At 52.4% G+C, this 13,376-nt stretch overlaps 7 protein-coding genes across 7 annotated transcripts; 5 read left to right on the top strand and 2 right to left on the bottom strand.

The window, feature by feature from the left end:
• Positions 1-215: 215 nt before the first annotated feature.
• Positions 216-563, top strand: SODALDRAFT_355633 (hypothetical protein; the record flags this gene model as incomplete). The annotated part of the gene is made up of 3 exons (XM_028613832.1): positions 216-225; positions 309-348; positions 431-563. 3 exons carry the CDS (start codon positions 216-218, stop codon positions 561-563), a joined length of 183 nt encoding a protein of 60 aa, XP_028471232.1.
• Positions 564-1,139: 576 nt separating this feature from the next.
• Positions 1,140-1,544, top strand: SODALDRAFT_38894 (hypothetical protein). Its single transcript, XM_028615241.1, has one exon. It carries the CDS (start codon positions 1,267-1,269, stop codon positions 1,501-1,503), a length of 237 nt encoding a protein of 78 aa, XP_028471231.1. The 5' UTR covers positions 1,140-1,266; the 3' UTR covers positions 1,504-1,544.
• Positions 1,545-1,835: 291 nt separating this feature from the next.
• On the top strand, positions 1,836-2,430 carry SODALDRAFT_38892 (hypothetical protein). Its single transcript, XM_028615240.1, has one exon. The coding sequence runs from the start codon at positions 1,965-1,967 to the stop codon at positions 2,310-2,312; it is 348 nt and encodes a 115-aa protein (XP_028471230.1). The 5' UTR covers positions 1,836-1,964; the 3' UTR covers positions 2,313-2,430.
• Positions 2,431-3,785: 1,355 nt separating this feature from the next.
• On the top strand, positions 3,786-6,804 carry SODALDRAFT_319890 (hypothetical protein; the record flags this gene model as incomplete). Its single annotated transcript, XM_028609484.1, has 6 exons — positions 3,786-3,897; positions 3,973-5,208; positions 5,250-5,259; positions 5,366-6,382; positions 6,450-6,716; positions 6,774-6,804. 6 exons carry the CDS (start codon positions 3,786-3,788, stop codon positions 6,802-6,804), a joined length of 2,673 nt encoding a protein of 890 aa, XP_028471229.1.
• Positions 6,805-8,598: 1,794 nt separating this feature from the next.
• On the bottom strand, positions 8,599-9,179 carry SODALDRAFT_336779 (60S ribosomal protein L26-1; the record flags this gene model as incomplete). Its single annotated transcript, XM_028612624.1, has 3 exons — positions 8,599-8,877; positions 8,957-9,069; positions 9,164-9,179. 3 exons carry the CDS (start codon positions 9,177-9,179, stop codon positions 8,599-8,601), a joined length of 408 nt encoding a protein of 135 aa, XP_028471228.1.
• Positions 9,180-9,492: 313 nt separating this feature from the next.
• Positions 9,493-11,015, top strand: SODALDRAFT_327625 (hypothetical protein). The gene is made up of 4 exons (XM_028610481.1): positions 9,493-9,797; positions 9,883-9,952; positions 10,026-10,485; positions 10,580-11,015. Exons 1-4 carry the CDS (start codon positions 9,565-9,567, stop codon positions 10,642-10,644), a joined length of 828 nt encoding a protein of 275 aa, XP_028471227.1. The 5' UTR covers positions 9,493-9,564; the 3' UTR covers positions 10,645-11,015.
• On the bottom strand, positions 10,786-13,248 carry SODALDRAFT_38793 (amine oxidase). Its single transcript, XM_028615239.1, has 3 exons — positions 12,621-13,248; positions 12,085-12,550; positions 10,786-11,985 (listed from the first exon to the last, which is right to left on the bottom strand). The coding sequence occupies exons 1-3, from the start codon at positions 12,886-12,888 to the stop codon at positions 11,064-11,066; spliced, it is 1,656 nt and encodes a 551-aa protein (XP_028471226.1). The 5' UTR covers positions 12,889-13,248; the 3' UTR covers positions 10,786-11,063.
• Positions 13,249-13,376: the final 128 nt, after the last annotated feature.

Genomic DNA, 13,376 nt, shown 5'->3' with positions numbered 1-13,376 from the left:
GTCCTGACTACCTTGGTCAGGGACAGAACGACACCTTAATGTATGCTGGGAGCAGATCTGCATGTGATGTTGTTTGGTCCCTCGAAATACTTGAAAGCAATCAACCCGAGTAAGAGGGAGGGGTAAACCGCGGGGTAACGGGCCCAGACGGATAGGCATCCGTGAGGAAAAAAGACCTCGGGCCACGAGGAGTGCCGTGCCCCGAGTCCCCACCAATGCGCCCCTGTGCTTCGTAGATCCACCACATGCGGGCAGTGATGGTACTGTACCTACTTTAACAGCTCTTCGGCCTGCCGCATGGTTCACAGGTGTGAGCCTCAATTCGGCCTCTTTACGAGCGGGCATTAGGTAACATTCTGGTATTCCTTAACCAACAGGCTATGGTTAGGACCTCAGCAAAGGGACTGCCCAAGAATTCAACCACTGCCAGGAACAATCCTTGCGAATGTACGGATTGGGAGTTGCATGACTGCTGGTGTACCAAGACTACGTCTGGTACCTGCGCCGATGCGGTCATCATGCAGCTGGACAGCACAACTATCGGCCCGGCCTGGCAGGAATAACGTGAAGCCGTCTACCGAGCGGTCCGTAGTTTACTCGGGTAAGGTAAGGTAGCCAGACAAACAGCAATAGGTACTTCGTGATTAAGGAACCTTGGTTTCGAAGCGTGCGTCTCTATAAGTTACACACTTCCTAGTTCTAAAGAATAGTGCGTGATACGCCCGACCTCCAGCCTTGAGGGTTTATTCTTATCAGATATCTCGCGGTAGTCGTTTTGTTGGGTTCGATGGGATAGGGGACGCGGAAAATAGAATTCTTTTGGACCCACTCTTATGTGTCTACCTTAGGTGCCTACCTTACCTTAGGTAATGTCCATTCTCCTTTGCTTCTGAGGTACCTACCAATCAGCGGCGTCCTTTGCGCTCCGTAAAAAATATCTCCTTTATCAACTCCCAGGTCTTCACTTATCTATAACAAGGGTTGAGAAGCTGGAAACTTCCCAGTAAGAGGCTCAAGACGTAGAAAGGCCAATTTTATGTGTACTGACGTTTCCAGCCATTCTTAGGATACTCGGATCGATACGCATCTCTGCACTTCTCATCGATCAAGCCCTGGCAATCCATCATGAGGGATAGAGACGGTGCGCATGTTGCCCTGGTGCCTGTCTGAATAGGCTTGGCTTGGCCAACAATTTGGGAGCCAATTTTCAATGGGAAGAAAAGAAAATCTCTTCCCCTTTCTTCCCCTGGCTCTCACTATCACCTTATGATGCTCAGTTCCTTGGTCAAGACGATGACTTTGTCCACAGTTCAACTTTATACTTTGTATACTAACTCCCCTGGTCGTTTTGCCTCTCTCCTTCTCATTTTATTCCACTATACGCTATCAAGCCGCCTCCCTCTGGTCTGGTCTCAAGCCTTCCGGGCAGTGAGAGCGAACTGTGCTACGGGGTATTTGCCTACTAACCTTTTAGGTGGCTTTTTAAAGATATGTCTTCTCTGATCTTGGAGAGCCGTCATTTCAAAGAAATACGCAAGACTCAAGACCTTCCTTTTCTCTCTTTGAAAGTCACGCTGGCCATCGGCGAGGAGTGGCGGATTCCTCATAAACTGAACCAACTTTCTTGTCTTATGCAGTCTGTGAGTCTGTTCACAGTCTGGGGATAGGATCTCCAGAAGACAAACCGGTGGAGCTTTTTTGAGTATAGGGCTTCTTTCTACTCACAGTCTACCTTTCCCAAGGAGTCAAGGAGCTTGAAACGGGGCCAATGGTCATGTAAGCCCTTCTCACATGGAAGTAGGACGCAGTTTTTCTACTCACATAGGTACTCTGTACCCATCTCTAGGTTAATACCTAGGAGGTACTCCGGCATCCTCTCCGGCTCTCCGTCATCATCTATTTCCTATCTGTGACACTGCTTGTGAGCAGTAGTCCCTGGGTATAGATATGTATCCCGCTTGATCATGATACCACCGCAACTTAATGGGGCCTTTGGGCGGGGGTTCTTGGTTGCCCCTACCTTGCAAGCCCTACTTCTGATGCTCGGTGACTCTCGACTCTCAGGCATTGAGGAAAGAAGACCCCAATGGTTCCGCTTAGTGCCGCAAAGGTCCTCACCTCCTGACTTGATCGTGAACCCTGGACACGCAAGTATTGGGGATCGCCCTGGGCTGGTCTGTTTCTTAACAAACGGGACCCCTTTCGAGGACCTTCCTGCTCAGGTGATCAGTTTCCTCGGTGTTCATCGTGTGATCATCTTCGGAACCCCCTTGTTTCTTCCCACGGAGGAACTTGCTCTCTTGTTTTCCTGACCAGCACACCCCGGTGTTCATTAACGCGTGGATCTTGACAGGTAAACGACAAGGTCGAGCCTGCTCCTTTTCTCCCTAACCTACCTTACCTTACCTACCAAGACTACTTCCACTCCTCCCAGAGCCAGACGCTCTATAGGTACCTTACGACCTACCACTCGCACATCGCGGTCAGAGGTGTAAGCTTCCGTGTATTACCCCGTCCGAGATCAGATATTGCCGCGCAGACCAGTGTCGCGATAACCTCTCAGAGCCTATTCTTAATTTTATTACCTCACCTAAGGTACCTACCTGATTCCTCATTCCCCCCCAACTGTTCGTCTTGACGATTGCCACTGCCGACATTTCACCAAGCAGATACAGCCTGACTCGATCTCATCGTCAACTTGGCAACATATCGGGCGAGGAATCAGGAGGCCGTTTTGCGAGTCTCCTCATCTGTATTGCGGGTTTCTCGTCTTGTCTTGTCAAGAGCCTGGAGTTTTCATCCGTAAGTTGGGATACTTCTCCTGTCGTCCTACTTCGTCTGCTTCTGCCCGTTTCCAGTTCCTATCTTTTTCTTCTTCTTTTCTTCTTCTTTGCATTCTGGGCCAGTGCCTCTTTCGCGAGCGGGTAAGAGAATGACAGCGTACACACGGTCGACCCTTCCTTGCACGCTCTGGCTGAATGTAGCTGGATATTCTCGCTAGTTCGTCCTTCTCCCACGAAGCCGCTTCGCGACCTTTTTTTTTCCTTCCTCCACAACTCTTCCTACTTCATCGCCGACCCTGGCGCTGACCCTCTACCTGCGTGTATCCCGTCCTTGCCATCACCAGACTTTGTTGCAGCCACCGAGTTCGTCTTTTCGAACTGACAAACGTTCTGAGAGTCTCAGTCCCTCTCCCTTTTGGCCCTGACCTCACACCACGTCCTCGCTTCGTACACTCCAACTCCAGCTCCCATTTTCCACCTCCTCTAGGCTTTTTTTTCCCTTCTCCGTTCCGGTTCTATTGAAAGCTGACTTCTAGAGAGCTTGTATGTATAGCACCGGCTGTTTCAATTGAGCTTGCTTTCGTTGGCTTTATCATAAGTTGGTAGGTCTCCCAAGGACACAATTTTACGCGGCATTATACCATTGCCTTCAAATAGAGAGCTGGGGAGCTCCTCTGCTCTTGTTTCTTGGGTTCTCTTCTCTTTACCATCAACTCTACGTCAGGACTCTATTTTGCACTCTTCTTGGGCATGCTTGGGCATGCTTGGGCCAACCCTTACCCCTACCCCGAATCCTTCCCCCTGGGCACGCTTCAGAAGTATTAGCTCTACTTGCTGGATGATGGGCGATTATTAACAATGATTTACAGTGATTCGAAGCAACTTGTCCCGTCAACTTGGCCGATATCACTTCTGCCGGCAGCCTTGACCAACTTACTCTCCGTCTCCTACCCAAAACCAAGAACAGAATTTGCCTGGCCTTGTATCGGTACCAGTCCGAGCATGGCCCGCAAGTCTTACACCCCGGAAGAGCTTCTTGCTCTGCGAGGCCTTACCTCCGAGTGGCCGCTCGAGCATAGACTGATCAATCGGGTTGAAAAGGATCCCGCTGTCGGTATGCACTCACCAAACCAACCCCCTTTTCCACTTGGCATGTGTAGATACGAAAGGGACTCATCGTCATTCACAGCTCACGTCCTTCGTGTGCGCCCAATGGCATCCCTTTCCAATGGCATCGACCGCGGTATCTCTGAGCACAATGCTTCTACCGAGTCAGAGGAACCCATCCGCCAGCAGCTCGACGGCCAAGATGTCGAATGGAAACTTCAAGGGCGTAATTCTGTGGATGCCCAGTCGCCCAATCCATTGACGGCCCCGCATGAGATGAAGGCTCAGATGAATGAAGGTTTTAAGCGGTTCTATAAAGCAGTGGTTTCGCCCAACAACATCCGGGTCACTGCGGGCGGCCGTATCGTGCCTAATACCTTGGCCAATTCTTCTCCCACTGGAAAGGGAAAGGACAAAGCGGTTGGCGAAAGTTCGGTTCATATGCCCGTTCAAGGTCATCCAAACTACAGCGCAAGCTCGAACGGTGGCGTTGCTGGCAACCGCCGGGATTCTCTCTTTAGCCCGAGCTTGATTCCTCGCAGCCCTCGACGCATGTCTGCGGCCCCCTTTCCGATGCCGGGTTATCCCTTTTCAGCTGCTTCGGCTGTACCTGGCCCAGTGAACGTGCCGCTGAACTCCGATGCAAACAATATTGGGGGTAATGGTTGCGACAAGAACGCACCTGGGCCTTCCTTTGAGCAGCCTCCTGCTCCCAAACCTGCCGGTATCAATGTGTCAGGTCACTACATGGGTCATGCATTCATACCAGGCATGCCAGGCATGCCTATGTCAGTTCAAATGCCCATGCCCATGGGTATGCACATGCCCATGCCTATGATGCCTTCCCATCCGAGCATGATTGGGTATCCAGGTTCCCCGATGGGCACCTTGAGTCCTCATATGGGGACCTTCAGTCCACTCTACGGACCAATGCCGTTCTCTGGTCATTTGCCTCATCCGATGCCGATGTCTATTCCGGGACTGGTTCACCCCTGTTCCAACCTGATGGGAGGGCCCCATGGCCCGCTGAACACCCCTAGCGCTCCACCTGCATCTTCGATTCGGATGAGCGATGTGACCAAGAAACACATTGAAAACATGCGGCTCCAACTCAAGTGGGTCGAAGACCAACTTCAGTTCAATAAGCATCAGGTCGACGAGAGAGAAATGAAGCAACAGGCGGAAGTCATCCGTCAGCAAATCCAGGAATTAGACGCCAACCTCAAAAGCCAGCTTGACGACGAGGCCCGCCAGTCAAGGACGGGCTCCAAGTCTGCCTCCGCTAACCCATCCTTCAGAGAACTCGCCGTACAGGCGCGTGAGTCCACCCAACTGAGTTCTGCGATTAGTGAGCCCAAGCCTTCGACTGGTAAGAGAGGTACACAGGTATTTCGAGTAAAAGAAAGAGGAAACCGAGCAAGGGGCTCCAGTTCAAGTCAGAATGCAAATCACTATCGAACATCCACCACTGACAGTAACCGCGGTGACGACTCCGCTTGCGCAACGACGAGCGCGTTCGTGCTTCACAATCCGAGCACGATCCCTGAACCTGCAAAGAAGCGGTCTGCCCTACCAATCACCGCTGCATTGGCGCCTCCTTTTAAGCCTCGTGGCCAGTACGGCCAAGGACTTTTACACTCGACCAGCGTTGAGTCCTTCAAGTACACGAATTCCAGCAAAATGAACGAAGAGGAGCGGCTTGTCCGTGAACAGCGCCTTCTTGCAGCAGGCATGCAGTATCCTCCCATACCTCCTGAATTCGAGGCCATGTCTGCGCGGCTCACTGGTGCTACTCAGAGAATGCCTGAAAATGAAGTCGACGCGTCGGCTGATACCCAGCTGAGCAGCCAAGAGAATCTTCAAGAACCTCTTGCGCAACTCAATGACGGACTCGGACGACCGTATCTGGAGGGCAAGCTCCGACCGGGAGTCGACGCTCGTAATGCGAAGGACCAGGACTACGTCTACCATCGTCCTCTCACTGATGAAGAGATTCGCGCGCGTCATTTGTACTGGGGCAACGCTCCGCGCTCCGTTCAGAAGGGTCTCCCAAAGTATGACGGAAGAAATTTCTATCCGGCTTCTCCAGTCAAGGAGATGAAGTCTCCAAATACGGATTCCAATCACACGTGTCTGCCTGCTGGTCACCTGGATGATTATGGTTACAAATCCCAAACCACTGTACCTGGACCCAATCCCGATCCTTTCGCTCAAGAAACCATGAAAGGGCTTCTCGCCCTTCACCTGAGAAAGTCCAAGCGCCAAACGCAGTCTGATAATGTGAATGGCAGCCAGTCACGGAGGAAGGAAATGATTCGTATACGCCCAACGACTTCCCTTATCAGCAAGGAGGAGACGAGCGATTCAGACGCCCACGATGTTGCCGAAGAGTCTCCAGCCGGCCAGTCTCCCCGACGTTCCACCCAGCCGTCCGATTCGGATGAATCTCATGAGATTGTCTTCAACGGCCGTCGGAGCATGCAACGCTCTAGGTACGTACCCTACCTCTCCTACGCACTTTTTTTCTTTGAGACTGACGTTTATGCCCACCAGCAACAGCCGCAGCGGACTCTGGCAGACGATGGGGAAGATCAATGCCGGTAGCGTCAATGCACTACCCGGGGCTATGAGCTCCACCACGGCTCATGGACTCATGCGCCAGTACGCGGGTTCGGCCGCTGCGTCGCTCACACCCGCCATGGCCACTGTTGCTGCTTCAACCGTGTCCCTCCGAACGTCCCCTGTCAAGTTCCAGAGCCAAGAAGAAACAACGGGAGCTGCTCTTTTCGGTGACAAGAGAGAGAACAAATCCCCCCTAGGCCGGCGGTGAGTGATTCGTACATTGATTTCAACCCACTATAGCTGACGACGCCTGGATTGTAGGGGCATACGTCGTATGGTACAGAGAGGCTAAGTACGCGATTCTGTTCATCAGTTCGTGGCTTCCTCAAACCCGTTCTACTTACTTAATGGGGTTCATATATCGTCATAAGTTGCTCAAGAGGTCTAGTATCGCTTCTTCCAGGAATGGTTATACCCGGCATTACGGCCTGCCTTCACAAAATCATATCGGCATCACCCATTTCGACTCCTGTGCGTCTCTGACGCCAGGGACCAAATTTAGCATGAATTATCTCAGCATTGGAGGAGAAATGTTACGTGTCAGGGTTTGGGTGTCGGACTCTACGTCGTTGTTGATACCCATGTTAACGTGTATCTGAATTTTTGGTATGGGGCCAACATCGCGGTTGCTACAGAACTCTGGCTTTCTATGCCTCATCATATCATCAGGGTCGGACTACATGTTTCCCTTCTGTTTTTCGGTCTTTTTCTACTTTTTCTTTGTCTGCCCTTTTAATGTCATGAAACGAGGTTCTAGAACAAGAAGTGTACAAGAGCTCAGTCCCCAGCCGGACAAGTTGCCAGAAGCTCCCTCTCAGGCTACTTCGTTTGGCAGCTTGGGTCAAGGACGCAATGAGTTTCATTAATGTTCATTCCTGGTCCACCAACTGTATAACAAGCATACACGGGTATCAGATATCAATAACATGGCATTATCCTACCTGGACTGAAGCCTCATATGAATTTCGTAACGTCTCAAACACACAAGTTGGACACGGGTAGTTTCCCTTTCAAGGGAAATATAAGTGGCAGACTAAGTGATATACGTATGTGTATTGTGGCGGCAGTGCATGATCTAGGCTACGTTACAGAGAAGTGCTGGTAAATATGTCTCTCACGTTCAAAATTTCGACGTCATGGCGTCAAGGCTCGACGAAAGTCTTCATGCGAGGACGAGGAAGTGGTGATCCTGCTTTCCGTCGATGACGGGAATACAGGTCTCCCTCGCCGGGTTTCTTATTCGCTAGTCGTATACCTCGAGAACCATAGACTGAAGTGGCTGACGAGGAGATATCTAGCGGGACAGGAGGGACTTAGGAGGAGAAACAAAAGCTACGAACCACGGTCTACCACCTACCTGCAGACGCCGGGTCCAAATTGAGACCGCAGATCAGGCTGAATTCTGGTGACCTTCATGCCAATCTTCTTGATCAGTCGGAATCTGGAAGCCGGACAGTGCTGTCGGTTTCATAAGCTCGGGATGTTAGCAGGCTACGACAGATGGGATAGCATATCTCGGGTGGGCTTCCGAGTCCCTGCAGTGCAATGGGGAACAACATCACGGCAGCAAAGGGGGGGTAGGACAGCAGCTCTAGGCACCCTGGTGGTGCTTGAGTGCTGCGGCTTCGGGAGGACCTCCCATGGAGCATTTCACGAGCGACGAGGAACGTGAAATGGCCATAGAGAAAACAAGTTTCTCGGGTTTTGGTTGTGATTTTTTGTGTTTGTCGTTGCTACTCTTCATGTCTTGTTCCGCCGCGGTGGGTGAAAGGGCTTTCCTGCCTTGCCCTGCCTTTTGCCATACCATGGGTCATGCCCGTGTCGAACCGGGGAATCGTTTCGAGACCGAAAAACGCCGAAAAGGAGGAAACGGTAAAATGTCGGTGTGTGACCGATTCGGATAGGTCGAAGTCATCCACTCAAGTGACGGGTTGATTGATGGATGCGTGTATCGTGTCGTGACGAATCATTCCCCTCCAAGCTCCTCCCCACAAGCTGGGAGATAGGAAAGCCAGGGGGAGGGCTGAAGCAGGGGCCGCTCACTCCAGGCGACCCAAGGGAAATGGATTCCCCCCTCGCAAGCTGCTTAAGCGGAGGCACGGCTCTTGGGGCCGGACTCGCGGCCACGCTTGATGCGCTCCAGGATAGCCTCGCGGTCCTTGTCAAGCTTGAGCTTGTTGACGACCACCTTGGAGGGGTGGATGCCGATGGGGACGGACTGGCCGTTGGTCTTCTCGCGGTTGACGCGCTCGATGTGAATGACGTACTTGAGACGGTAGACCGAAGTGACCTTGCCCTCACGGCCCTTGTTGGCGCCACGGACAATGGTGACCTCGTCGTCCTTGCGGATGGGGATGCTGCGAGCCTTGAAGGGGGTCAGGACACGACGGTGCATTCCCATTGAGGGGAGAGATTTTCAGAAAGAATTGAAGGAGCAAACTCACGTTGTACTTCTCGCGCAGCTCCTTGGAAAGAGGAGCGCTCATGATGACGCGGCGCTCGCTGGAGGGAGCATTGAAGTGAGCGGCACGCGCCTTGCGGCGGGAAGAGTGAACACCTAAATTGAGAACGCATGTCAGCTTTCGTAGCCTGACAGAAAAATCGTCGATTGTATGGTTTCGAGGCGTTTCAACGGAAAGGATGCAACATACTGGTAACCTTGCCCATCTTGACGGTGAGTACTGGCGACACGGACCGAGGAAATTGAGGACTTGTTGCGGTGGATGTGTTCGAAATTTCGGAATAGAAAATGTTGGTGGTGAAATTGGTGCGAGAACTTTTTGGGGACCGTGTGCTCTCACGTGATTTTGAGAAACTCTGCCCTACAATTTCACGTGCTTCGTCCCAGGATTATGGGCACGGACCAACTATGAGTTCGGAACAGTTGACCCCCACTTATACTGATAAGGTACTTTTCCAATCTCGGTGGGACATGGCACGATAAAGGTACGTACCATGATCATTGATACCTAGGAACTCCGAACATCTGATTGCGGGAGCTTCTCCATCGCCGTTCCCGAGGAAGATCTTCCCAGGTTTCGACATCCGCGACATGAACGCTTTCCCCAAAATTCAGAGGAACGTAGCGCAATCCTCATGCCAATGGAGTCGCTTCTTCTACCAGAATGCCCGACCACAAACGATTCGCTCCACGCGGTTTCCTGGAACATCTCGCAATGCCTCAAGTTCAAGGCCGCCGCCGTCCCAGCAACGGCAACAAAATGCTTACGCTCCATCAATGGAACAAGTGAACGCACATTATAAGAAGAAGAATACATCAATGGCGTATGACGATGTTCTTTCCTATCAATGGGTCACGCGACCGAAGGGCAAGCTTGTGGTAAATGGGTAGCTAAGTTTCTCTGTGCAGGCTGTACACCATGAGTATCATCCTCGGCACTATCGCCTTGTCCTATGGCTCGGTTCCTCTATACAAAATGGTACGTCCCTGACAAGCTATCTGACCTACCCACAATTGCGTGCCCTCCTGACCTCGCTCGCGCCGCCTCTCAGATCTGCCAAACCACAGGATGGGGAGGTCAACCAGTGCGTGCCCATGGCCCCAACGTCTCTTACGACGACGACGCAGAAGCTCTCGCCGCCCGGCTCATCCCCGTGAAGGACGCGAAACGCATCCGCGTCACCTTCAACGCCTCCGTCTCGGACGTGCTACCCTGGAAGTTCGTCCCGCAACAACGAGAAGTCCGTGTACTCCCTGGCGAGACGGCCCTGGCCTTCTACACGGCAACGAACAAAAGCGATCGCGATATCGTCGGCGTGGCGACGTACAGCGTAACTCCGGCGCAGGTGGCCCCGTACTTCTCCAAGATCCAGTGCTTCTGCTTCGAGCAGCAGCGGCTCGCGGCCGGCGAGACTGTGGACATGCCTGTCTTCTTCTACTTGGATCCGGATATATTGCAAGATTTCAACACGCGGAAAATCGAGACGGTTACGCTGTCGTATACATTCTTCAGTATGTCTCCCCTGTTTCGATAGGTTCTTTCTGTCCTCGTTGTTGTTTGGACTGGTCTCGGGTCTCGGCGTGGAATGTTGCTAATGTTTGACAGAGGCCAAATTCGACGACAATGGGAACATCGACCTGCCGGCCGGGTTGCCCAACCCCGCAAAGTGAACCGGAAGTGTACGTTAGGATTGCATGATAGAAGGTGCCCCAATTTTCTTGTACTTCAAAAACTTTCAGCTCTTTTGTATTACAACCATACAACATTGCGTTGGGGTGAGGGGGGGATCTGTATTGGCGATTGCCGATGAGAGAGGCGTTTCATGGAAGGAAAACATCCAAGGCCAACTACTGCATACAAGGCTTGAGACCCTAGGTTGGAAAGAAAAGCCTAATCTCAGCCCCAATAGACGGAGCTATGAGTTCTTCTGTACCTTGGCGAACAGCACCACCCAGTCGGTGTATGGCTTCGATGTCAAAAAAGTGATTTTCTTTCCGAGTCGACAGTTTGTCCCAGAACTGAATATCACGCGACCCGTCACAACCTTCGTGAAGCACAAGAGTTTCGCTCCCCAGATAAACTTGCTGGTTCACACAACCTTGCCGTTTTGGATGGGTTTCTTGATGTGATAAAAGCGTGAGCTGAGCATGTCCTCCCCGAGAGCCAGTACTCTTTCCAGGACTTGAATCACGAAAACCTGAATGAGAAGAATGACGACCCGTAACATGAGGTCTGGGATACCAAGCACTGGCGCGCTGCCACGGCAGTAGGTGGAATCGACAAAGCGGAAAGGCAGGCGGGCGCCAAGGTGGTCCTGTGCGACCTTGAGGCCGCTGCTGAATGCATCCTCGTCGAAGCCGTACTCGGTCCAGGCGCCGGCGTAGCTGATGCCGCGGGTATTTTGAATGCGGTACAGCTGGGTTTGGGCATGGACGGCCTCGGAGGTGTACAGAGGGCGGCGATGGGTAAAGCAAGCTTGTGTCTTGCTCGGATGAGGCTGACGGACCGGATTGATGGTGACAAGGACATCGCCGAAGGGATCACGAGGGATATGTTGCAACTCGTTCAAGTTGTAGGTGAGCGAGCTTCTGCCGAGGTCGGGCTTGGCTTTGATAGGAGACGAAACCGACAGGTAGTTCCAACCCGACCAAGCCTTGCGGGTGACTGGCATAAGTGCGGGGTCAGAATGCAGGACGACTGTGCTCTCGGACGACTGGAAAGAGCCCAGGATTTCTCTCTCCTCGGGTGTTGCTGCGGGGTCAATGATTCGATAGGCTTCGTCGCCGGAGGTCGCGAGAATAACATGGTCGTAAACCTCGGAGCGGCCATTGGGAAGATGAACACGGACCTTGCCATCAGCCGTGTTGGAGACGTGGGTGACGAGGGTGTTCAGAAAAAGGTGGTTCGGCGGGAAGCCTCTCATGACAGCTTCGATATAAGACTTCCCGCAATCCTTCAAGGTGAGCGATTCGGGTCGGCTGCCTATTAGGGATAAAAGATGGTTGTTCCACCTGGGAGAGAGCGTGGCCCGTCAAGTCAATGTTGGGTGCTCGCAAGAAGAAAAGGGGGAAAGGGCCAGGGGGGGAGGATCCGAGCAATGGGAAACCTACATGAGCCGTACCACGGCCGCAGCAGGGATGTCAAGAATCCGCTTGTCTGGGCTCGTGGTCAATAAGGCGGCCGTCAGGGGAATGAGATACTCATTCTTGAAGGTATCAGAGTAGCCTTCGTTCCTGAGATATTCGCCAATGGTCTCTGCACACTGGGCGGTTTTCTGACTCGGCCGACCAGGGTTGCCGTTGGCCTGATGTTTATTCTCAAGAGTATTAGCGGCAACAATGCCACCGTCAACGGGGTCGTCTGCTAGTAATAGTTCGACGGCGAAGTGATTGAAGCGGATCACATCGAAGATCATCCTCCACATGCTTGGCGAGAAGAGGTTGCGCCTCTGGCAGAAGAGGGCATCCAAACTTGTGCTCGCCCATTCGAACAGTCCATAGTCTTGGGAGACGCTGAATGTGATTTTAGATGTCTGCGTTTCGACCTTGGCTTTCTTAAGGAAATTGAGGAAGTTCGCTGGAAGCCAGGTAAGTTTGTCGTGCGGGAACAACACCCCGAGGGTAAAGCAAGGGGGTAACTAACTCACAGGAAGTGGCCGAGTTGAGAACGATCAAGCCGGCGTCTACGCTGACTTCGTATTTGCCTACTCTCCACTTGACGGTGTTGGTGTGACCGCCAAGTTTGGAAGAAGCCTCGTAGAGGTAAACGTCATGGTGACTCTTGTTCAGGGCCCAGAGGGCAGCAATACCAGCACACCCACCACCGACAATTGCGACCTTCTTTCTTGACCCTGGCACAACTGAGCAAATAGAGGACGCCACGGAATTCTCAGAGAGCATCCGTCGGTGGGACATGGCGATGCAAAGATGGAGGGCAATCACCGGGACCTCAATGAGGAGCAGAGTAACAAGAGCGACAGGGACAGACGAGAACTATACGCGATGGGAAAGAAAAAGTTGCACGATTTGTGACGACGATGACCCAGGAAATGACACAAGACGCAACACAACCATGCTATTACCCAAACAGAACACTGTCTGCCATCGCATTGAAATAAATGACGTACGTGAGTGAGGCGGGGGAAAGATTGGAGACGGAATGCGCGAAGGTAAGGTACTTGGAATGGCGACGTCTGTGTCCGTATTCCCTACAGGTGGTGATAAGTAATTACTCCAGGCGGTAAGTAAGTTAAGCCTCGAAAACTAAGGTACCTACTGCAGGTACCTTACCTTAGCGGGCACCCATATCGAGGCCCGACAGAATGTAATGTTATGGGCCATGGCTGTGTCGTGTCTCAGCATCCCGTTCACGGGAGTGGCCGGCATGCAGCCAGCTGGGCGAC

This window comes from Sodiomyces alkalinus (genome assembly GCF_003711515.1).
Source record: "Sodiomyces alkalinus F11 unplaced genomic scaffold SODALscaffold_1, whole genome shotgun sequence".
Classification (NCBI taxonomy): Eukaryota; Fungi; Ascomycota; class Sordariomycetes; order Glomerellales; family Plectosphaerellaceae; genus Sodiomyces; species Sodiomyces alkalinus.
This window is presented reverse-complemented; position numbering and strand designations above follow the sequence as displayed.

Bases quoted from the DNA above. Each gene is read 5' to 3' on its own strand.
- SODALDRAFT_38894 (XM_028615241.1), top strand. From the start codon at position 1,267: ATGATGCTCAGTTCCTTGGTCAAGACGATGACTTTGTCCACAGTTCAA.
- SODALDRAFT_38892 (XM_028615240.1), top strand. From the start codon at position 1,965: ATGATACCACCGCAACTTAATGGGGCCTTTGGGCGGGGGTTCTTGGTT.
- SODALDRAFT_327625 (XM_028610481.1), top strand. From the start codon at position 9,565: ATGAACGCTTTCCCCAAAATTCAGAGGAACGTAGCGCAATCCTCATGC. The intron at 9,798-9,882 runs GTATGACGATGT...TTCTCTGTGCAG, and splicing joins AAGAAGAATACATCAATGGC to GCTGTACACCATGAGTATCA. The intron at 9,953-10,025 runs GTACGTCCCTGA...GCCGCCTCTCAG, and splicing joins CGGTTCCTCTATACAAAATG to ATCTGCCAAACCACAGGATG.
- SODALDRAFT_38793 (XM_028615239.1), bottom strand. From the start codon at position 12,888: ATGTCCCACCGACGGATGCTCTCTGAGAATTCCGTGGCGTCCTCTATT. The intron at 12,551-12,620 runs GTGAGTTAGTTA...CCTGGCTTCCAG, and splicing joins TCTCAACTCGGCCACTTCCT to CGAACTTCCTCAATTTCCTT. The intron at 11,986-12,084 runs GTAGGTTTCCCA...GCTCTCTCCCAG, and splicing joins GCGGCCGTGGTACGGCTCAT to GTGGAACAACCATCTTTTAT.